The 25,816-nt window shown below is 35.6% G+C and overlaps 1 protein-coding gene across 3 annotated transcripts in view; it reads right to left on the bottom strand.

Annotated features, from left to right (window-relative positions):
- Nucleotides 1-25,816, bottom strand: part of PCDH17 (protocadherin 17) — a 125,333-nt gene that overhangs the window by 57,749 nt on the left and 41,768 nt on the right. The window contains exon 4 of one of the 3 annotated variants that reach the window (XM_055426011.2): nucleotides 19,298-22,249. The exons of the other annotated variants lie outside the window; for them this stretch is intronic. Within the exon in view, the coding sequence (XP_055281986.1) occupies nucleotides 22,242-22,249 (8 nt within the window). The 3' untranslated portion in view covers nucleotides 19,298-22,241. Of the gene's footprint in view, nucleotides 1-19,297; nucleotides 22,250-25,816 lie in introns of those variants that run through there. 3 annotated transcript variants of the gene reach the window in all.

Here is a 25,816-nt window from a genome sequence, read left to right as displayed (position 1 = left end):
TCTGTTTTCCCATTCTCTTCCTGCCTTCAATCTTTCCCAGCATCAGGATCTTTTCGAATCAGTCAGTTCTTTGCATTAGGTGGCCAAAGAATTGGAGCTTCAGCTTTAGCATCAGTCCTTCCAATGAACACTCTGGACTGATTTCCTTTAGGATGGACTGGTTGGATCTCCCTGCTGTCCAAGGGACTCTCAAGAGTCTTCTCCAACACATAAGTTCAAAAGCATCAATTCTTCAGTGCTCAGCAATTTTTATAGTCCAACAGTCACATCCATACATGACTACTGGGAAAACCATAGCTTTGACTAGACAGACCTTTGTTGGCAAAGTAATGTCTCGGCTTTTTAATATGCTGTCTACGTTGGTCAGCTTTTCTTCCAAGAAGCAAGCATCTTTTAATTTCATGGCTACAGTCACCATCTGCAGTGATTTTGGAGCCTAAGGAAATGAACCTTACTGCCTAGAAATGTTAATATATCCTTATCGATAGCAGCAATAGGCTTTTGAAAATTTGGATGGTACAAATGACTTCCTTCTCTAATGGATGCTTATTGCTATTACCTGGTGTGCTGTGATTCATGGGGTCGCAAAGAGTCGGACACAACTGAGCGACTGAACTGAACTGAACTGAACTGAATGTAGAAGTAATCATATTTCTGCATTGAGAAAATAATCAACAGATTTCAAGTAGAGTTGGCATTACTTTTCAGTTTTCTTATGTTGGTATATAATCGAGCATTGTAAGGTAGTAAGAAGGGATAGGCTATCCACTCCAGAATTCATGGGCTTTCCTTGTGGCTCAGCTGGTAAAGAATCCACCTGCAATGTGGGAGACCCTGGGTTTGATCTATGGGTTGGGAAGATCCCCTGGAGAAAGGAAAGTCTACCCATTCCAGTATTCTGGCCTAGAGAATTCCACGGACTGTACAGTCCATGGGGTTGCAAAGAGTCAGACACTACTGAGTGACATTCACTTTCACTTTCAGGATAAGGTCATAGTTCAAGACACAGATATGCAACTAGGATTACTACTGAACTAGTACTAGAACTGAAGTCTACTGACTCCTGATCTAATATTCATTACAAAGTTTTTAAAAAGTTTCAAGTCATCTTCTGTGTATTTGATGATAAAATAAAACAACTTTATATACTATATGGCATTTCTGCAAATACTTAGGCAACTGTAGCTGATAACTAAATGTCTGTATATATTTGCAAACTACAAAAATAAATTCTGAGTTAAAGAGAAAGATCAGTCTCAGATATAATAGTCAATAGCCTTGCTTTTACTCAACAAAAAAATGGATAAATAAAAAGAGTTAATATGTGTTGCCTAGTATAAAAATGGAAATTTTATTATACTTGCTGTATACAGATACAAATTTCCCCATAGAATTTTTAAATGCACTAACTACCTAACTGTGAAGAAAGGTAAGTCCATGACCTCTAATGATTTCAGAGTAAATGGAAGGAGTGGTGGTGAATGAACTAAGCTTTTTCAGCAAAGGAAACATTTCCAAGATGTTTTGAACCCACTGTTCTCCAAGTGATATAAACGAACAGTCTCACTCTACACAGCTTATCCTGAACAAGTGCACTCACAAGAATCCAAGCATTCTGATTATATTTGCGTCTGATTAGGGAAAATAATCAATCATACTCCAGGTTCACCCCCTTCACAAAGGAGTGCCCTCCACAGCTTTGGTATCTGTAACTCATCCTCTTGGGTGAACAAAAGTCCCATTACTTTTCATGTATTCATGGTGAAATTAGTGTCAAAAAGTATAAATCTTTTATGCATTTCAATCATAAAATTATGCCACATTTCTCTGAATTTATATGTAAAGCATTATACAGATCAACATCACCACATGACCAACACCAACATCAGATTGAGTATATTCTTTGCAGCCAAAGATGGAGAAGCTCTACACAGTCAGCAAAAACAAGACCAGGAGCTGACTATGGCTCAGATCATGAACTCCTTATTGCCAAATTCAGACATAAATTGAGAAAGTAGGGAAAACCACTAGACCATTCAGGTATCAGTTCAGTTCAGTTCATATAACCTAAATCAAATCCCTTATGATTATACAGTGGAAGTGAGAAATAGATTTAAGGGACTAGATCTGATAGAGAGTGCCTGATGAACTATGGATGGTGGCTTGTGACACTGTATAGGAGGCAGGGATCAAGATCATTCCCAGGAAAACGAAATGCAAAAAAGCAAAATGGCTGTCTAAGGAGGCCTAACAAATAGCTGTGAAAAGAAGAGAAGCTAAAGGCAAAGCAGAAAAGGAAAGATATACCCATCTGAATGCAGAGTTCCAAAGAAGAGCAAGGAGAGATAAGAAAGCCTTCCTCAGTGATCAGTGAAAAGAAATAGAGGAAAACAAGAGAATGGGAAAGACTAGAGATCTCTTCATGAAAATCAGAGATATCAAGGGAACATTTCATGTAAAGATGGGCTCAATAAAGGACAGACATGGTATGGACCTAACAGGAGCAGAAGATACTAAGAAGAGGTGGCAAGAATACACAGAAGAACTGTACAAAAAAAGTCTTCACGACGAAGATAATCACGATGGCGTGATCACTCACCTGGAACCAGACATCTTGGAATGTGAAGTCAAGTGGGCCTTAGGAAGCATCACTATGAACAAAACTAGTGGAGGTGATGGAATTCCAATTGAGCTATTTCAAATCCTGAAAGATGATGCTGTGAAAGTGCTGCACTCAATATGCCAGCAAATTTGGAAAACTCAGCAGTGGCCACAGGACTGGAAAAGGTCAGTCTTCATTCTAATCTCAAAGAAAGGCAATGCCAAAGAATGCTCAAACTACCGCACAATTGCACCCATCTCACACACTAGTAAAGTCCTGCTCAAAATTCTCCAAGCCAGGCTTTAGCAATATGTGAACAGTGAACATCCAGATGTTCAAGCAGGTTTTAGAAAAGGCAAAGGCACCAGTGATCAAATTTCCAACATCCGCTGGATCATGGAGAAAGCAAGAGCTCCAGTAAAACATCTATTTCTGCTTCATTGACTATGCCAAAGCCTTGATTGTGTGGATCACATTAAACTGTGGAAAATTCTGAAAGAGATGGGAATACCAGACCACCTGACCTGCCTCCTGAGAAAGCTGTATGCAGTTCATGAAACAACAGTTAGAACTGGACATGGAACAACAGATTGGTTCCAAATACAAAAAGAAGTGTGTTAAGGCTGTATATTGTCACCTGCTTGTTTAACTTATATGCAGAGTACATCTTGAGAAACACTGGACTGGATGAAGCACAAGCTGGAATCAAGATTGCCGGGAGAAATGTCAATAACCTCAGATATGCAGATGACACCACTCTTATGGCAGAAAGTGAAGAACTAAAGAACCTTTTGATGCAAGTGAAAGAGAAGAATGAAAAAGTTGGCTTAAAGCTCAACAATCAGAAAACGAAGATCATGGCATCCAGTCCTGTCACTTCATGGCAAATAGATGAGGAAACAGTGGATCAGTTTATTTTGGGGGGACTCCAAATATGCAGATGACACAACCCTTATGGCAAAAAGTGAAGAGGAATTAAAAAAGCCTCTTGATGAAAGTGAAAGAGGAGAGTGAAAAGGTTGGCTTGAAGCTCAACATTCAGAAAACAAAGATCATGGCATTTGGTCCCATCACTTCATGGCAAATAGATGGGGAAACAGTGTCAGACTTTATTTTTTTGGGCTCCAAAATCACTGTGGATGCTGACTCCAGCCATGAAATTAAAAGACGCTTACTCCTTGGAAGGAAAGTTATGACCAACCTAGATAGCATATTAAAAAGCAGAGACATTACTTTGCCAACCAAGGTCCGTCTAGTCAAGGCTATGGTTTTTCCCGTGGTCATGTATGGATGTGAGAATTGGACTGTGAAGAAAGCTGATTGCCGAAGAATTGATGCTTTTGAATTGTGGTGTTGGAGAAGACTCTTGAGATTCCCTTGGACTGCAAGGGAATTCTAAAGGAGAACAGTCCTGGGTGTTCATTGGAAGGACTGATGCTAAAGCTGAAACTGCAATACTTTGGCCACCTCATGGGACGAGTTGACTCACTAGAAAAGACTCTAATGCTGTGAAGGATTGGGGGCGGGAGGAGAAGGGGACGACAGAGAATGAGATGGCTGGATGACATCACCGACTTGATGGACGTGAGTTTGAGTGAACTCCAGGAGTTGGTGATGGACAGGGAGGCCTGGCGTGCTGTGATTCATGGGGTCGCAAAGAGTCAGACATGACTGAGTGACTGAACTGAACTGAACTGAAAATCACTGCAGATGGTGACTGTAGCCATGAAACTAAAACACGCCCACTCCTTGGAAGGAAAGTTATGATCAACCTAGACAGCACGTTAAAAAGCAGACTTTACTTTGCCAACAAAGGTCTGTCTAGTCAAGGCTATGGTTTTTCCAGTGGTCATATATGGATGTGAGAGTTGGACTATAAAGAAAGCTGAGCACCAAAGAATTGATGCTTTTAAACTGTGGTGTTGGAGAAGACTCTTGAGATTCCCTTGGACTGCAAGGAGATCCAACCAGTCCATCCTAAAGTCCTGAGTGTTCATTGGAAGGACTGGTGTTGAAGCTGAAAATCCAATACTTTGGCCACCTGATGGGAAGAGCTGACTCATTTGAAAAGACTCTGACACCGGGGAAGATTGAGCGCAAGAGAAGGGGATGACAGAGGATGAGATGGTTGGACGGCATCACCGACTCAATGAACATGGGTTTGGGTAGACTCCGGCAATTGGTGATGGACAGGGAGGCCTGGCATGCTGCGGTTCTTGGGCTCGCAAAGAGTCAGACACGACTGAGAGACTGAACTGAACTGAACGGATTCAGATCAACAATGAATGTGAGGCCCTTTCTCCCACCCAGACTATCATTTTTTTCCTTTTTTTTTTAATTTTATTTTATTTTTCCTTCATTTATTGCATTTATTCTTTAAAAAAAAATTATTGCCAAAGTCATCAGGTAATGTTTTCCAAACATCATAAAACCTTGAGATTCCCAGACCATTCTCTAAAGATTCCAGTTCAGTAGATTGGAATTACATTTAGGTTTTTCACACAATTCTTAATATTAACTAGCATTTAGAATCCATGTCATAGGCAAAAACCAAAATGAAACCAACAAAAAAGCTCCCATTGTTATACGGTGGTTGTTTAAAAATTATTATTAAATATTTTCAAAATTACAGAATGATTTAGAAAATAGCAAAAAGAACTTCCACATGTGCTTCACTGTATTTTCCAGTTTTAACAATTTGCTCTGTTTGCTTTATCATTCAGAGAATCATTTTATAGCTATTCTTTTGGTGATGCAATTTTAGAATTTTTGTTAATAAAGAGTTGGTTTCATTCATAAGAATGACCCTAAAGAGCCAGTCAAGTCTATAAAATGCAAATTTAAATCCAATTGAGACTGAGTTTAATTGAAATTTATTTCTAACTTGAAGACTTTAAATGGTCTACAAAAACATTCAGGGAAACTTGGTAGACATCTAAGGGACTGTTTCAAACAATAAGAATATAAGTCTCAGTGCTCTCTTTCAAGTCATTACTGGTGTTTTGTGGGTCAATTTCAAATTCGATAATTCCAATCCATTTTCCTTTCTTCAAAATTTCAGAAGTAATTTATTTTCCACTTGTGAAATACAGAACATAAAATTACTTTTTATAATCAAAGGAATAAATGTAAATGAGAATAAAATAAAAGTTAACTACCTAAAATTTCATTTCATCATATGAATTTGGAATTGGAGCAGTGTGCCATTCTTAGACTTCTATTATAACCATTAATTGATATTCTGAATATGTATTAGAGATTACTGATTAAGAGATGTCTGGCAACTGGAAATTTTCCTATTTTACTCCTAATTATTAGTTTATGCATTAAGACATATGGTTCATGATGTGCTTATGAGAAAATATGAATATTTAAAATAAAAGAGCAATCATTATCATAACAAAAAAAGTTGTAAAACAGACCACAGTGACACTCTAGGCTCAAAAATTCCAAATATTCTTTGTTCATTGCTCAAGAGATTTCAAATTATTTAACCAAAGGATATTCCTGAAGGAAATGATTAAATTTTCATTTGACCTTGGGAACTCAAACTTATCTTCCTTTACCTTAACTAATATAACACTATCAGCAATTGTAATTTCTAAATCTAAAATTACATTTTACTTTTATTCTATATGTAGCTTATTATGTCATACATCTCTCCTCTAAATCACCCACACTATTTCTCTGATAGGTTTCATATCCAATAAATTGACAAATACTGCTAATTTTTTGTTTACACGACTGAGTGACTGAACTGAACTGAACTGTGTCAAATCTTTGTCTTTCCAGTCACACTGACTACCACATTAATTTCACCTTTATCACTTTGTATGGAAATTACCGAATCAGATTGATCTCTTGGAAATCACCACTCCCTTCCTACAATTTGTCTGTGCAGCAGTAGGAAATGGTGTCCCTAAGTGATTGCATTAATTACACTAGTCTCCTGCCCATACATTTTCAATGGCCCCCTGCTTGTCATTAAAAATGCTAAAATACTTCAGTTACTATCTAAAGTTCTGCACAATTTGGTATCCTTGTTTTTTCTCTTCCAAAGTTAATCATTTTTAAAATAATTTCAAAATTTTAGAATAGTTTTAGATTTACAAAACAATGGAGAGGATACTAGAGAGTTGCATGGATCTCTCACAAAATGGGCCTATCTTAACATCCTACATTCATATAGCACATTTGTTACAATGAATGAACCAATATTGATACAATAATGTCCATACTTTATTCAGATTTTACCTCATGTCATTTTTCTCTTCAAGGATTCCATGCAGGATACCATTCCTCAATATTTTTATCAGTATGAAGGGAATATAAATTCCATCCTACAACTTTCACAGGTGTAGGTAAGATATACTTGTATCTCACCTAAGTTTTAAATCTTATTTCCACACAGTTGCTGATTTTTCACATGGTAGATCTAAGTTGTGTTTTCAGACTAGTTATGTCTCAGTAACAGAAAATCAAATTAGATGTCCCAAGAACTTTTAATAACACAAACATCTTCTGAGGTGAGCAACAAAAGATCAGGACTAGGTTTGTTTTGTGGATAATGTCTTTCCCTAGTACCATGTACAGTTTCTGGAACAAATAAATGTTTAATCCTTTAATGTAAACTATATTTGAGAAGATAGAAAAAATATGCTTCACTTTGAGGTGTCAGTTTAATTTATACATCAGTATAATTATTAGCAAGTATACATCAATATAATTATTACTAAGTAGGTTTATTTACCTTTTTGAATATTTTAATGAATATTGAACATTAAGAACAGAAGCAGAACTATAAAGAGGTACTTATAATTCTAAAAGAACAAAGTACTTTTAGTCTCCCTTAAATAAATTAGAGGCAAATTATAGATAACACACTAATTACTATCTATCACATCTACATATCTTTGAAGATGTTAATAAGGATTTATATGGCAACATACTATTGACTCATTTGAATTTCAGTACATCTTTGAATTAAAACAAGGTAGGAATCTATCTTCTTTTAAAGTAATTCATGATGCAGATAGGTTCCCCCCCATATAGAATTACTGACTGTACTGTTATCATTAAAGTGAAATTGATTAGTTTAACATTATTGAATTAATACCAGAGAAAAACTGGTTATATCTGAAGGAAATGATAGCAAATCACTCAAACGCTGATTTAATGGTATTAATAAAAGTATCCAGAGTGTTCAAATTAACTGATGTAATAAATATAGTGAAATGAATGTACATATTTATATTCAAAACACAATTCTAAAAGCAAATTAAGAAAAACATGCAACCTTTATTCATAAAAACATATTACTCAAAACGTAAAAGGGCCTCCCTGATGGCTCAGAAGATAATCTGTGTGTAATATAGGAGACACAGGAGATGTGGGTTTGATCCCTGGGTTGGGAATATCCACTGGAGGAGGAAAATGGCAACCCACTCTAGTATTCTTGCCTGAAAAACTTCCATGGACAGGGGAGCCTGGCAGGCTACAATCCATGAGGCCGCAAAGAGTCAGACACGACTGAGCAACTAATGCACATTCATAACCTAAAAATAAGTAAATTGCCCTATGGCTTTTTTAAAAGCTTCTCTTTTTATTATTTTCCACATTCAAAATTTTGTAAATGATGGTTAATAAAATATTGTCACGTGGACACAGGAATAATTAGGTTGTTAATGGGTTTTGAATACTCTTGTGCTAATAAATCTATTTGAAGACGCATTATATATTGTTCGTACATTTTGTAATTTCAAGGACAAGTCTCTAGTAACCTGATATAATTTCCAAACACAATTACAATACATTGGAGAAGTTAATGATATTCTTGTGGATATAGGCTAAGAGTAATTTAAAAAAAAAATTAAGCTTTTGTCATTCAAATATTGAAGATAAATATAGGTGAACACAATCTCACTTGTGTTTTCATACAAATACGTATGGGTATAAAACAGAAAATAAATTTAGTAATCAAAAGATAGAAAGTCACAGTTATATCCCATAAAAAAAATCTAGTAGGGAGTGTATTTCCTAACCTCTGGAGTTTTATGTAGCTTAGTTTTTTAAAATCTCAATATTTTATAGAAGAAAAGAGAGAGGAAAAACATACTACCAGTGTTCTCAGTAAAATGCAAGGAAGAAATCTAGAAAATTTTGGCTTTTAGAGTGTTGTTTCTTTAATCTTTATTATTTGAAATATATATTCTTGTATGAATTCAAGAGGATCTCACATCATGCCCTGAAGAACTACACTTGCTCTTCTTTTTAGTAACTATTCAATATATGAGTACTTTCATGTCTTGTCTTAGTATCATCTATTATCACTTTTGGCAAAGCCTTCATTTCCACTATTATTTTTACCACATCTCTATTATTTTAGGTGGACTAATATAAACTGACACTTTAAAAAATCAGTACATATATTTCAACAACAATATCAGGCAGGATATAATCCACAGGGTCGCAAAGAGTGCGATACGACTAAGCATGTATGCATGCATGCAGGCACACATCAATATTTCACAAATAAATGAACACTACCTGCAGGGATTAAAATCTAATTATTTTACTATGTAGCTCTGGGTCCAGTGATATGAAGGAGCTAAGCCCTTTGGAATCTTTACCTGCCCAACCTTGGGCAGGTTGCTGCACTCACTCACAAGATAAGCTTTCATTTTGCTAATTTGTCTCCAGTATTTCATAGAAGCAACCTGATTTACTATTTTCCTTAACATGTTAGCTTATCTACTTGCTCTAATTTTTGTATATATCATATAGTCCAATATTAATAAGACACTCAAAAGTTAACCCAAATTTATCCACTTTTTCCTCAATAGTACAGTACATTTTGAATGCCTTCATTAACATATTTCAAATACAGAAACCATATATTTCAAGCAGATTGTACTCTTCGCATCATCCATTTCTCTTTTCACCCAATCCTATTGTACCGTGTACTTTTCTTTGCATGGTGCTTTAGCCAGTCACTACTATTAAGTAATCCAACCATATTGTTTAGACTTGGTGGAAGTTTTTAATATTGCAGAATTTAATGACTGTCTCTTACTCCCTACCCAGATGTTAAGGTCTTTATTCTCCAAATATTGTCATTCCAATGACTCCCTTATTTCCACTATCATTTAGAGCAGTTAGAACTTTGTTATTTCTCATGTGGCCACTGCCATTCTGAAATAATGAAAAGACCCATGAAATTAGAATCAGATCCCTAGGCTAAAATTCTGACTCAGTCACATAAAAGTTTGATGATCTTAGGTTGGTCATTTCCTCTATTTGAAATGGAAATGGAAGTGCCTATCTTGAAAGTGAAAGTTGCTCAGTCCTGTCTGACTCTTTGCAACCCCATGGAATATACAGTCCACTGGAATTCTCCAGGCTCAGAATAACGGAGTGGGTAGTCTTTCCCTTCTCCAGGTGGTCGTCCCAACCTAGGGATTGAACACAGGTCTCCCACATTGCAGGCAGATTCTTTATCAACTGAGCTATCAGGGAAGCCCTTAAAAAACTACCTATAAAACTATTTTGCCTACCTTATAAAGCTATTAAAAACTGTATAGAGTAAATGAGATAATTCAATTAAGTTACTGGAAGTAATTAAATGTTTGTTGGATTTGTTAACTATAGAACTGGCTTCTCTAAAGATTAATTCAATATCATGCTATTTACCCCATCTAGACCCTTTAATGTTTATCCAATGACTTCGAGTTCCCTAAAATCTTATTCTTAATCTGCAGTTTTATCCACAATAACCCATTTTTTAAAAACTAAACACTGGGACTACATTGGAGAACAAATGTATCTACTTTGTGCATAGAATATGCAGATCCCTGAGAGAGACAAATTCATGCTAAGAAAGGTTTATGCACCTGAAGCCTCTCTCTTGAGTGAGGAAAGAAGAAACTGCATGAAGCCCTCCAGTGTTGTACAGTCAGGTAGCAGGAGAGTCACAAGTCAGGAGGGTTCACACTGTCAGTATCAGAAGCCTAACATTTTTCAAGTACTCTGCAGAAGCCATTTCATTTCAGTTCAGTTCAGTTCAGTCGCTCAGTCATGTCCGACTCTTTGCGACCCCATGAATCACAGCACGCCAGGCCTCCCTGTCCATCACCAACTCCCGGAGTTCACTCAAACTCATGTCCATCGAGTCGGTGATGCCATCCAGCCATCTCATTCTCTGTCGTCCCCTTCTCCTCCCGCCCCCAATCCCTCCCAGCATCAGAGTCTTTTCCAGTGAGTCAACTCGTCGCACAAAGTGGCCAAAGTATTGGAGTTTCAGCTTTAGCATCAGTCCTTCCAATGAACACCCAGGACTGATCTCCTTTAGAATGGACTGGTTGGATCTCCTTGCAGTTCAAGGGACTCTCAAGAGTCTTCTCCAGCACCACAGTTCAAAAGCATCAATTCTTCGGTGATCAGCTTTCTTCACAGTCCAACTCTCACATCCATACATGACCACTGGAAAAACCATAGCCTTGACTAAAGAGTCTTAATTGGAGTGAAATCTGAAGTTATATCTCAAACAAACTATAAGTTTGAACTTATATCTCAAACAAGACAGCCAGGGAAGCAGGTGACCACCTACCCTGGGAAGGTATGGTGGTGAGAAAAAGATGGATAAAATGCATCAAAGGTAAGTGAACTGAAGAGGTAGAACTGGTTCATGGTAACAATAGGACTTAATGATGCAGCTGAGATGAGGAAGAGACGGGAAATAGGAGTCCCTGTGTTTCTGATTGGAGTGACTAGACAGACGGTGGTACCAGTAACTGGGATTAGAAGGGAGCTAGTTGGGGGAGCCTGGGAAAGTAGAAAAAAACGTGTTGGGGGTAGAAAAATGTAAAAAATAGAATTTATACCATTTTCGCTCCATTTTAATTGAAAAAAAAACTTTGATCAAATATCTAGAGAACTGTGACATTTCTTAAGAATATATATGGACTACAGTGTTTTACAAATTATGGATTGTAAATAAAACGGAATTAAATTTGTGTCTATAATAGATAACTTGAAGTAGTCTGTCATAGGCTTAAAAGTAAATTAATGCTAGAGCTTGATACAGATAGTACTTTAAAAACAAAATGTAACTCAAAAATAGTAAAAGTATCTTTTTTATCAAACAATGGAAATGAATGGGGAGGTAGAACACATACCTGGAACTATCTTGTTATATTCTTTGTTTAGCAGCAATTACACATTAATTAAAAATAGCCCTCACATATGAAGGTGATTTTTAGAAGTATATGCAAAGTATTTTCCAAATAGTATCAAAATGTTAGCATGGCAAGTATTGTGTCTTCTGTCTAATGACTAGGTTAACTGCAGGATCTGTAGCGCTGAAATAAATGGTATTTAGGGTAAAGACAAACAGTCTATATAAGGATGAAAAACAATCATCTCACTATCAGATACCACTGCAGAGGAAGTCATAATGATGATAATAATAAAATAATGGCAATGAGATGACTATATGTGGTACTGAAGAGCCGCTCATATCTCTGTATACTTAGACATACATCATCAGATTCAACTCTACTTTCAAAAGTAAGACACCCTATTTTCGATTTAGAAATACTAGTATAACTTCCTTGTGAACTCTCCTTTGTACATTGTTATTGAAGACTATAAAAAAGCAAAAAGAACCAGAATGAAGAAAGCACACTCATGACATCAGGGCAGCAAGTGCTACACTGCTGAGGGCATCACCCATGGGCAAGCTACTTCAGTCCTTCATGCTCAGGTTTTCCATCCATTAGAGATAACAGCCATTTCATCAACTTCCATGAGGACAAACTTGCTTAAATGTGCTTGGTGCAGTCCTTGACATACAGTAGCTGCTCATTTTCTTTTTCATGACCTGTAACTATTAGTTGTTCTTTTGTTATCTGATTGGATAAGTCCATACAGTTTGTTATACATTTATAATCTTTTAAGTGTATCATTAAGATTGACATTTAAGGTAGAGTGTTTAGCTCTGCTATAAATAAAAACGAAAGAGAAAAGTCAACCTTATTCATAACTGACAGACACAAATAGATGGTCCTTTGAAGTGAATAATCTGTATTTTGAGTTACACTTATTGCTCAGAATGATTTCAATGAAAATTCTCAGGCTCAGCAATTAAATTACATTATTATACACAAAAATTAGAAAATATTAAACATGCTAATGTCCCTTTGAAATTGATGAATGATTAGTCTTGGCCTTTGATCTCCTTTGATTTCCAACCCTTCTCTGGTATAATATTAACTGAATCATCTACAACAAAATTCTGATCAAGTAACTCTACTCAAAGTTTTAATGGCCTATATAATTAGATTCAAAATCATTAGTACAGCATTTAAGGTGTTGATAATCTAACCCTAGTCCATTTACTTGGTCCAACACTCTCCATTATTGACTATGCCTAAGTCTGATCGCCAAAGAATTGATGCTTTTGAACTGTGGTGTTGGAGAAGACTCTTGAGAGTCCCTTAGACTGCAAGGAGATCCAACCAGTCCATTCTAAAGGAGATCAGTCCTGGGTGTTCATTGGAAGGACTGATGCTAAAGCTAAAGCTCCAATATTTTGGCCACCTCATGAGAAGAGCTGACTCACGGGAAAAGACTCTGATGCTGGGAGGCATTGGGGGCAGGCGGAGACGGGGACAACAGAGAATGAGATGGCTGGGTGGCATCACTGACTTGATGGACATGAGTTTGAGTGAACTCCGGGAGTTGGTGATGGACAGGGAGGCCTGGCATGCTGTGATTCATGGGGTCGCAAAGAGTTGGACACGACTGAGTGACTGCACTGAACTGAAGGCTTTGACTCTGTGGATCATAATAAACTGTGGAACATTCTGAAAGGGATGGGAATACCAGACCACCTGACCTGCCTCTTGAGAAACCCATATGCAGTTCAGGAAGCAACAGTAAGAACTGGACATGGAACAACAGACTGGTTCCAAATAGGAAAAGGAGTACATCAAGGCTATATATCATCACCCTGCTTATTTAACTTATATGCAGAGTACATCATGAGAAACGCTGGGCCAGAAGAAGCACAAGCTGGAATCAAGACTGCCAGGAGAAATATCAATAACCTCAGATATGCAGGTGACATCACCCTTATGGCAGAAAGTGAAGAGGAACTAAAAAGCCTCGATGAAAGTGAAAGAGGAGAGTGAAAACGTTGGCTTAAAGCTCAACATTCAGAAAACAAAGATCATGGCATCTATTTCATGGGAAATAGATGGAGAAACAGTAGAAACAGTGTCAGACTTTATTTTTTTGGGCTCCAGAATCACTGCAGATGGTGATTGCAGCCATGAAATTAAAAGACGCTTACTCTTTGAAAGGAAAGTTATGACCAACCTAGATAGCACATTAAAAAGCAGAGACATTACTTTGCCAACCAAGGTCCATCTAGTCAAGGCTATGGTTTTTCCAGTGGTCATGTATGGATGTGAGAATTGGACTGTGAAGAAAGCTGAGCGCCAAAGAATAGATGCTTTTGAACTGTGGTGCTGGAGAAGACTCTTGAGAGTCCCTTGGACTGCAAGGAGGTCCAACCAGTCCATCTTAAGGGAGATCAATCCTGGGTGTTCACTGGAAGGACTGATGCTAAAGCTGAAACTGCAATACTTTGGCCACCTCATGCCAAGAGTTCAATCATTGGAAAAGACCCTGATGCTGGGAGGGATTGGGGGCAGGAGGAGAAGGGGACGACAGAGAATGAGATGGCTGGATGGCATCACCGACTCGATGGACATGAGTTTGAGTAAACTCCAGGAGTTGGTGATGGACAGGGAGGCCTAGCATGCTACGATTCATGGGGTTGCAAAAAGTCGGACATGACTGAGCTACTGTACTGAACTCTCCATTATAACTCTATACACCAAACTTCAATAAAAATATCCCTATTTATTTGGCACTCCTGGATCATGCTATGAAAGAAATTAAAAGTGAAGTCGCTCAGTCATGTCCGACTCTTTGCAACCCCTTTGACAGTAGCCCACTAGGCTTCTCCATCCATGGGATTCTCCAGGCAAAAATACTGGAGGGGGTTGCCATTTCCTTCTCCAGGGGATCTTCCCAACCCTGGGATCGAATTGGGTCTCTTGCATTGCAAACAGAAGCTTTACCCTCTGAGCCACCAGGGAAGCCTGGATCATACTTGTGACATTTCTAGCATGATCTTGGATCTTGCTATTATCCCATCTTCAGATATTCAATTCACCTTTATCCTGCAATCCTACTCTACTTATAAGACACTATTAGAGGTTCATCTAATTCATGAAATAATTCTCCATTTATTTTCCAGCAGAATTTATTTTATTTTTACTTATTACATATATTACGGTATTTAACAAATGGAACTATAGCTAGATGGACAGAAGAATGACAACTTTAAAAACTAAACACCTTGAAGGTAGAGTCATATATATGGGTACTGAAATAAAATGTATGGAATTAATTCATTCATATATTAATGTTAATGAGAGTCATTCCTGAACAGGAGTCACAACTCAGAGTGAAAAAATTTTTTTCAGGTATATTTACTTAAGTTTCAATCTGTTGTCTATTGCTTTCCAACTGTGTGGAGGAACACATGCCATGAAGGCATTCTGCATGTATCAAAACTTTCTGAAGTTTTCTCACAATCCTTCTTTTAAATATCATTAAGAATGTCAGCTTTTAGAGGTAAAAGCTCGGATGGCTATAAAAGGATATTATGTAATAAACACAGTAATTAAAATTAGGAAGGAAATGACTCAGGGCAAAAACAAAACAGAGTTTCATCCCTCAGTATGAATTTTCAAAACCTCAAAAAAAAATAATCCAGGGCAGACAAATCAATCTCCATGAAATATGTATTTTGTTTCAAAAATATATCCTGTATCAGAGGTAGCAGGGCATTTGTATCTGTCTACAAATCCTAAAAGTACTACTCAAGATCTTCTTATGATGTGATTAAACATTTAAGTGTCCTTCCCAAAGTAAGTATTTATCACATTAAAATGATCATAGAATATTTTCATCTCCATTTGATCTTAAGTAAGACTCCCCCTTTGCAGATTTCTATTATGACTTAATAGGAAACTTGATTAAATAGTTTCTCTTGTTGATAGATTATATATATTTATCATTACGTTACTACTGGGATCATCATCAATACTATTAGTTATCAAGAGTTTAAGGAATGAAAAGCTCCAATATGCAAACTGAGTACAAGTCTACAATTTCTTGTCCATTTTGAAATCAAAAAACCATTTCAGGTCTGGATGTTATCTTGCTACTCATTTGGTGGAAGAAACTAACTTGAATTGACATAGGCTATCTATATTAATCATTTATTCCATTTAGTGTCAATATTTAAGACTTTTCATGGCAAAACTGATAATGTGTTTAATTGCAAGTACTGGCACAGATCCCAGTGGGGCTAAAACATAATATATCATCTTGCAATATATCATCTTTCTAAATAGAATTTGAAACAATATAATTCTAGAAAAATCTAGACTGTAGGCTTATACATCAAAACATCTTTTTTGAAAACTCCATGCAAGCTATAAAATTGAAAAGTACATGAGGAGTTAATTTAAATATGTTAATGTCTTTGGGTTGGTATAATATATGTTTTTATTTTTTCAACAATTATAAAAATGAAATAATAGCAGTATCTGTTTTTGACAGATGTTCATCTTGCAATAGATTATCTTGGCAATTGTCTGAACTCCTCTAGCTTTTCACAGATCTGAGTGTCATTTATATTATACAAGTGTTTCTGTGAAATAATGAGATGAATGAAATCTGCTTTCCACTTTATAGAGAAGATCAGAACCAACAATTACTTAACTTTTGCCTCTAACATCCCGTTTATCTTTTCAAATCTTCTGTTATATTTCCCTTACAGAAAAAGAGTTTATCTTTACTTTAAAGCTAGCCTCCTCTTTTATGCTCAAATAATATCTATTTAATTCAATTCTTCAAAAATTCCTTCTAGGTGGATTGTTTACTTCAGTATATTGATACTCAGTTACCTTGAATAATTAAAGCAATTTCCATCTATAATACCACCTTCTTTCACTATTTTCCCCCCTTTCTCTTATTCCATTATTATCTTGGAATAAGAAAAATGTCTGTCTCCAGTTCCTGATGATGCTTCATTGGTATAACCTTTAAAAATCTGTTTCCCTTTTTCATTAACCATCATAACCTCTCTCATGGAAACCAAGATAGACCTGCAGGAATAAGACTGAATAGATGTTCTTGAGCCTCGTTTTTTTTTTGTTTATTGTTGTTTTAATTTATCTAGAGTCAACACGCTTCTTGTCTCTCTTTCACCACCGTGACACTATCACTGCCTATCTCCCCCTCTTTACTGACCACTCTTTCCTGTTTTCATTTGCGTATTTTCTTCCTTCTATAGGTTCTTCTCTAGACACACTGAACTATTCATTATCCCCTAAATATCACTTCTGTATCCTATGGTTGGTTTATGGATTTGTTCTATTTCTTCTATCTCGGAGTAAAAACTTTGTTCATTCCTTAAGTCCTAGCTCAAATTTCATCTTATGTATGAAGTCCTCCTAGAAAAACGATCAATATCCTACTCCTCCTTTTGAAACTCTCACACTTTTATTTATACCTAATCAATAACATGTTACTTTCTACATTTTATATTTTCTGACTATAAGTTCTGTGAGAATGGGATTCATGAGTCTGAAGATGGTTCATTTGAGAAACACATTCACATTCAAATGTAAAGTCCATGTTAACAGGAATATTTATTCTGCTTATTACTCCATCCTCAGCACTTGGAGAAGTGCCTGACACATACCAGAAACCTAACAAATATTTGTTGAATAAATATTCAGCAGAGCATCTAAGACAGTGTCATATACTATATATACTAAATCACTGCAGTCATGTCCAACTTTGTAACCCCGTGGACTGTAATCCGCCAGGCTCTCAGGTCCATGGGATTCTCCAAGCAAGAATAGGAGTGGGTGGCCACGCCCTTCTCCAGGGGATCTTCCCATATACTATATACATATGCATAATAAATAAGAAATATACAATAAATATATACAATAAATACTATACAAAAAATTACTGAGTTACAGTAAAAATTCAAAACATATGATTTCAGGTAAATGTTCCTTTTTTTTAAGTGGTGAGTTCTGGAATCATACATTTATGCCAGTGATGTGAGATCATGTATTCGGAACTATCCTCAGATTTTGTTTTGAATAAAAACAGACTTGTCTAGATTGGCTTAATGAATTGATTTAATTTGGCTCTCAATTATGATGGGTGGAAATGAAATCTAAAAACTTTTGGCTTCGGTCAAATAATTCATGTAGCCGTTCTCCAGATTTTGCATTGTCTTAGAACATACTGATTGAACGATTATTGAGCTTTACTCTTTCCCAACTTCTTACTGTTGTTTTTAGCCAGATTCTGTCATGGATTCTATTGTCTTTTCTCTCAATAATCTCTGTCATCGATTTACTTTAAGTATGCTCCTATGTCAATGGTTTCAATGTTTATATCGCCAAACTCTCCTCTCACTCAGTTTAGTTCAGTCGCTCAGTCGTGTCCGACTCTTTGCAACCCCATGAATCACAGCACACCAGGCCTCCCTGTCCATCACCAACTCCTGGAGGTTACTCAAACTCGTATCCACTGAGTCGGTGATGCCATCCAACCATCTCATCTTCTGCTGTCCTCTTCTCCTCCCTCCCCTAATCTTTCCCAGCATCAGGGTCTTTTCCTCTCATTACCAAATGGTAATTTTAAGTCGTCTCTCTGTTAATCTTCTAAATGGTTTTGACTTTCCAAATGCTTTCCCCATGATACTCTCACCCTGTGTCTACCACTTTACAAAAACTCAGTCACCCAAGTCACAATCCTAAGATTCATTAGCACACCAAGTTGTATACTACCTCACTGCTTTCTGAAACTTTTCTCAAAGATCAAACTGAAGTTTTTTCCTTGTTTTTTTTTTCTCTCTAGCATTCTTGAATGGTAAATTTCTTTATTAAATGGATTCCTATGTACAAATAAACATTGATCTCTTAGAGAAAAAGCTAACATCTCAAATATTTATGTGTTAATTTACTATATGTGGCATATACTACATAAGACTAACTTAAATGCATTAAAATGCATTGAATAATTCAAGTGATATTCCATTTACTTGGGCATCAAATGAATTTTTTTTCCTTTAGAAATCCTTATATCAAAATCAATTTCAAGTGAATACTAAGCAATTCATTATAATCATAAAGGTAACGACGTATACTAAAACTTTTGAATCTTCCACTTTGTTCCATTCCTTTCTTCACCACTCTAGGCCTCATACTGTCTTGCCTTGTGTTACTTGCCCGATTTTCTAATTGTATTCCTATTTCCCAAGACACTGCCATAACTATCATACCTTTAAGAAGAAGTTTGAACCGTTACCTCCCAGGGCTGCATTTCAGTGGTCCCATCACTGGGCTTCTACTCACCTCCCCAGGCTCTATTCCGCATTCCTATTCTCACACATCTCTACTCACATGCCTCTAAGCAGCCTGCCAAACTCTGCTTCCTTTCCTGTGTTTCTAAGAATGCCCGTCATCTTCCCACCCACCCCAACTTCACTCTGCCAAATGAGCTAAACATATGCTGAAGAATCACCTCTGATATCTTCTTCTCCAGGAATGTTCTTTGATCCTCCAAATCCAGGCAGGGTTTCCATTCTCCTGACTCCGTTAATACTTGGGACAAACCTCTCAGTGCACCAATCTCATGATCTGTAGGTCAAATTCCCTTAATACTGTGTGAACTTCTTGGGGACCCAGCCCATGTTTTCATATATCTTTGTATCCCTGACACAATCATTTATTAAAATATTGAATGAATGACTGAAAATCTCTTTTGGCACCACCATTCCTTAGCATGCTAAGAAGGTATCAAGGACCCACAGTTAGGAGAGGTATAGGTAATGTATCCAGATTGAAAAGAATATTTATTTCAGAATGCCTGGTGACAAATAATCCAGAAGCATCAGTGTATAGCATAAGGAATGATACATTTAATTGACCTTTTGGAACTATAATTCAATATCTTTATTCAATGTATATAAGATATATGAATATGTGAAGTATTTATTCAATACGTATGAAAGAATCAAGCTCTGGAGCATGGCGGTTGACCTCTTCAGATTAATAAGGAATAGAAGTATGATGATGAATCTGAAGTGCTTCTTCAGAGATTTTGAGGTGTCTATTAATGTGACACAGGAGTGACACAGAAGGATGGAAAGGGTTCTAGACAGAAAATTATAAACCTGGAATAAATACTACCTCTTTGGCTAGCTTGAAGTCCCCATGGAAGTCAATCTGTTTTCTTATCTATCGAGGAGTTATACTTCAGGGATTCTTACCATGAAGTTTTGTAATATGGCTTTCAAAAGAATAGAGAGCCTGCAATATTATAACATGTTATTAGAGTGAAATAACAGGAAATTACTGGGAGGTTTTAGACCAAATGACAAGATTTTCTTGCAGTTCTTAATTAACAGAGGAGCTGATATCCATTTTATATTTTTAGCATTTATGGGCACACTCCTGCTTTCATAAAAATGCATACAATTAGTATAGAATTTTATTTATAAAAATTTAAAAAATACATTGTAATTTATAAATATTATTTTAAAAAATTTAAATCCTCTAGTTGATTGGGATTATTTGAGAGTGTGTAATTCTAAGGCTGGGGAGGGTTCTGTTGCCCAAAGTAGAGAGCAAAACTAGTTTCAAAAGTTTGGGAAATACTCTCCCAACATTTCCTAATTGGGATGTTTCAGCAAAAGTCATTGCTGTGCTTATTAAAAGCAAGAGAATCTCAAAATCACATTGAGTCTATAGTAAATCATGCAACACTTGTTAGAGAGGCTTTACGATGAGCAACAAATGTGAGGGTGATAAAATCTCTCTATTTTCATGATACCAGATGCTGAATTCTAGAAGCAGATGTTTGCACATGAGAAAAAGAGATGTCATTGAAACTTTTAAAGTTAGGTGAACTATGGGACAGTTGCAAAGCCTGGTAAGCAAAAATAAAGTGAAGCTGCTCACAGTCTGAGAAACATTCTATCTAGTAAAATGTAAAGCCAGATGAATTTGGAAGGTCCTAAAAGACAGCACAGGGAGATGGCAAAAAAGATATTACAGTGCTCTTGGATAGATGCAGCCTAATAAAAACTCACAGGGCTTGAAAATATGAATTCTTGGAAAATGATACAATTTCTTAAATAGCATGAATGTGAATCATAAAGCAAAAGTTCCTCTAAAATTTCATAAATGATTTCTCTTTGGCATTAAATCTTTATCAGTTCCTTCCCACCCCCTATATATGGCTGTAATTTTCCATTCCCTTCCTAAGATAAATTTCCTATTAATAAGTTTATAGCAATATTTCTTTTAAAAATTATATTCAGAGACTGCCAGATGGCTGCTGAGAAGATGGACACAGTCACCATCTTCATGTTCTTACTTGTGTAGAAGTAGATTTCCTATTGCTTGTTCTGGGTAGGCCTGGGAAAATACACTGCTTGATTTGAAGGTAACCATAACGCAGAAGAGAATATAGAACAGAAGCTTGAGAATATAGAAGTACTATGCTAGTACTTTTCTATTCAGGGTCAGTTCTAGGGGAAATTGTAACATAGGTCACATTTGTGCTTAGTCTCCCAACCCTCTGTCTCAATAAGCTCCCCCCAAATCCTGAATGCGTGGCTCCCCCTTCACTCCAGTGAACAAGGATCTCATCCTCTACTATCCTGTTTCCCTACTACTGCTTTCTGAAATAGCTCCTTCCTGGTAAAGCAGAGGTTGTGGAAACTGTTTCCTTTCCAGACATAATTAGAAATATGGTGACATTCCACCATTATGCAGTGAATTAGGGAGGGAGATTAAAAGGAGTGGACCTCAGAGTCTCACCAAACTCTGAAATCATATAACAAATATTGCAGTCATTGAAACTATTATAAACCTGTTATGAAGTATGGGTCCACAAGCAACATTCAAACACTAACTTAAAGAAAAAAAGGAACAGCTACAAAAAAAAAAAAAAATCCCTTAACTTTAGTTTTGTAGTTTTCTAGAATGTCCTCTGGAAAGAGGAAAGGCAACCCTAGGAATGCAATTAGTTTTAAAACTGAATTCACTGGAGCAAACCTACTTTGTTTGGTATTTCATTTATTCTCAACATTTTACTGATTATATTTTTATTAGATTATAATCAGGGATTCCATTGTGAAATGTTTTGAATTCAGAACATAATTTAAGAAGTCAGATTTTTCTGGCAGTAGAGAGAACAGGGGAGACACAGACTTGAACAGAATAAAAGAAATTATAAGGCAATTAAAATGAGAAATGAAAAAGAATGTGAAAAGAACAACTCCTGAGGCTCAGAAATGTCCTGGAGGCCAGTCACCAGGGAGGGGACCAACAATCTGGCCCCCACAGCATATTACATTCCATGTGGGTAGTGTTCCACTGCAGTCTCTAGCACAAGCCAGGCCATCAGTACTCAGGATGAACAATGCTACTCCACTAGCGTCAGACTTCAATTCAAGGAGTTGGTTTCAGTGAACTATAAAGATATCAGAAGAATAATTATCCTTGAAAAATTGAGAACAGTCACTGAGCTATCAATAAGAAGCTCAGAGAAATTGCTGGTCAGCATTTATAAAAACGGCACATTTATTATTTGGGAATCAATAGCGACTACTGAATTTTAGGGAAAGCTTATTACATCTTTTAAAAGAAAAAAAAGCAATTATTGCTAACAATCAAAATACTTTACAGGGCTTCTGATGGATAGAAATTTAAGGGTACCGTATTTCCTTGAAGTCAAAGTATAAATGGTATTCTGAGGCATAAGTAGTAAATTACCTTTAAAACTTTTTGAAAGAGTTTTTTTCCTTTATAAAATTGTGTCTCTTGCTTACAGAAGTAACATTATATATTTTTATTAGTTCTTGATATAAGTTAGCTTTTCTCATTCCAAAATATATAATCAGCAGAATTAGATCAAATGTATTTCAGTCAATTTTCTGTGTCATTTTCCGATAAACAATGACTTATTAAATAATGTGTGTGTGAATGTGCTACTCGGGGTACCATATGAATTCTAAAACATTCAGACTGTTTTACTATTATCTCCCTCCTTCTCTCGATCTACCAACTAACCTACCTATCTACATTTAATATTTGATGGAGACTATATGGGGAAAAATCTAATTGACAGAGAGGCAGACAGAAAACTGATCTCAAATAGGAAGAAACTAAGTACATTCTTTGAGAGGTTTTTTTTTTTTAAATCACACTAAGAGAAACTAAAATAACTTCTTTCTATTAGAGGGTTTATTAACATAAAATCCTTAAAGCTATCTTCAGCTATAGTGCAGTACATCACACCATCAATTAGCTACTGAATCCTTTCAAAAATTTTTTTTTCTAAAATAATGGGCAACACATACTAGTGCTGTTTATCTGGGACGCTACTGATGGTGGCAAAAATATACAAATAACAGGAATGAAACAAATGGAAAAAATATAATGGTACAAAAGAGAAAATAAAACAGCAACAATTGAGTTAATGAAATAAAATTTCAAATGTACTAAGCTATTTGCAAAGGGAAATCATTATTAGCATAGAATATGTCCATTGAAAATATGAAGATTATTTTTTAAATTGATTTTAATTTCTAAGTTAAAATAGTATTCTAATTTAGAAATAGAACATTATTTTTCTTAATAGAGATAATTTAAACAGGGAAAGAAGCCAACTAAATGAATATAAAAATATGAAATATAACAGGCTACAACCTTTTAACTAAAAACTATTAAGGCACTACTATAAATTTTTTAGAATGAGCAAAAGTGATAAATAGGTTTCTTTTTGTATTTGTTTTAAAGGAAATTTATTTCTGTTTTTAGGAGATTTTTTAAGATATTAAAAATTATTGTTTAACATATGAAACTTAGACATGAGATAATTATTTGAACACTGCTGTCATCTCCTTTCATCTGTAAAGGAAATTACTCTTTTAGGTGTGCATTAAATTAATTTAGCACTGGTGCTTGCAATGCTTTTCAAATAAATTAACAGAGTACAGTGACTAAGACAATGGCTGATTGCTTCTTCAAACATTTAATTTTTTTTTTCTGAGTAAACCATTCATTATATGAATAGCATAAAGCATTGGTTAAGAAGACAAACCCTGGAGGCATGTTATTTTATTTCTAATGCTGACTTCACTACTTACAGCATGGAATACTGACAGTTTCTTAACATCTATAAATGTGAGAGGAACTAAATTCATCTATTTATAAATGCAATGAATACCAAAAAGAATATTATGTTTTAGCCACTAATAATTCAATGCATGTAAGTCATTTTGATATTTCCCCCCAAGGTTCATATACATGAACTCAAATTTTAACTTAACCTTCAATGTTTACTTAATATCTAGTCATAGCAATGAATCAGAATGTATATTTGAGCAAATTCTCCTATTTGGAGATAAAGTTCTATAGGAAAGATATAAATTTTGGTCATATCTAGATCTAAGATAAAATTCCAACTTACTCTGCAAGTTAACAAGTTCTGCATAAGCTCAGCTCAGTTTTTTTATATGTAAGATACAAATGCTAGCTATTTTAGAGTTTTCAGGTTAAATAAGCTAATGTTGAAATTAAGTTAGCATAGTTTATGGTAAGTAGTAAAAACAATAGATACCAGCTTCCTCTGCATCTAGATAGGTAGGTAGATAGATGTATACGTAAGATACATAGATAGGAAAAAGACAAAAAACAAGGGAAGGGAGCCAGGGAGACAAAAAGATGATCTAGGTGATGGACAGAAAAAGACAGATTGGAGGCAGATAGATAGGTAGGGAGATAGACAAGAGACAAAGGTAAATGAGAGAGGAGATAGGAGAGAGAGACACAGAGAGAGTCTCCCATCTCTACTACAGTTACATACAGTTTCTTGAAGGCAGGCTCCAAATCAAATTTATTTCTGATGTTTCCAAAGTATCTAACTTTCCTTACTATTGAAAGCATTTAATAGACATTTACTAAATAAATGAATTAATGAGCCAAATCCATCAATCAATGAAATACTCTTTTAGTTAATCCTTCAAAAATCATGTTTTAAAGTACAAGTCAGTCTCCCATGTAATTCAGAAATTATCTTCTAAGTGTGGCTTTCAGATTCATAACTTTCTCATGTTTGTTAATAAGGATACATGGAAACTACTCTTTTACAAGAGACATCTCTATTGGCATTCTCACTCGTAGACTAGAAGTTATTTTATGTGTAATATTAATTAAAATATGTATCAACTATATGTTCTTTTAAGAACAATTGCCAACCTTCTAAGATATTACTTTTTGATACCAAAATAGGAAAAAATAACAGGTTTTCAGTATAAACTACATTTTCAGACATAAATGTCCTTTACCTATTGGGTTTTTTTTTTTTTTCATTCTTATCAATTGTATTGCTCATTCAATGTATGGAAAGGAATTAAGAAGTTAATAGTGAGCAGCAGGCTCGTTTTAATTAACAAATTTTCTAATGAAGATGTGACAGTAAATGTAAACTCTTTACTTACTCTATGCAGCTTTACCAATAGTAGCCAATGAATTACCTGCAAACCACTTTATCACACATGTAGATAAGTCTGCTAGGCTATGTATTCACATACCGAAATCCAAAAATTCATTAACTAAAATGTTCTTAAAATATTTATATGGCATTGTATAGTCAAACCCATAAAGACCACATAAGAAACATTCAAATTTGCAAGAATTGTGAATATTAGGTAAGTATTCAAATAACTTTTGTTTCAAGTAATTTTTAAAACAATATTGCCTTGTTATGCAAAAACTTGGTACAATATATCTGGCGCTTATTACTTAGAAAAGAAGGCTTTGGAGAGGGTCATTCTTAAGGCCACCATAATTATACTGAGTGCAGAAACTTAAATATTAATTAATGTCTGTATTGAATGTATATATGTGTGTATGTGCATATTTGAATCGAAATTTCAGCATGATTAGACAAATTAAAAAGCATTCTATCTGCTGATATATATGTGATAGGAGAGATTGCACTAGAGGCAAAAATTTACTTTCTGTGAATCATCTA

Source organism: Moschus berezovskii, chromosome 13 (genome assembly GCF_049115385.1).
Source record: "Moschus berezovskii isolate FMDL1 chromosome 13, NW_MosBer_1.0, whole genome shotgun sequence".
Taxonomy (NCBI): domain Eukaryota; kingdom Metazoa; phylum Chordata; class Mammalia; order Artiodactyla; family Moschidae; genus Moschus; species Moschus berezovskii.
Note: the sequence above shows the minus strand (reverse complement) of the source record. Positions and strands in the feature narration are given on the sequence as shown.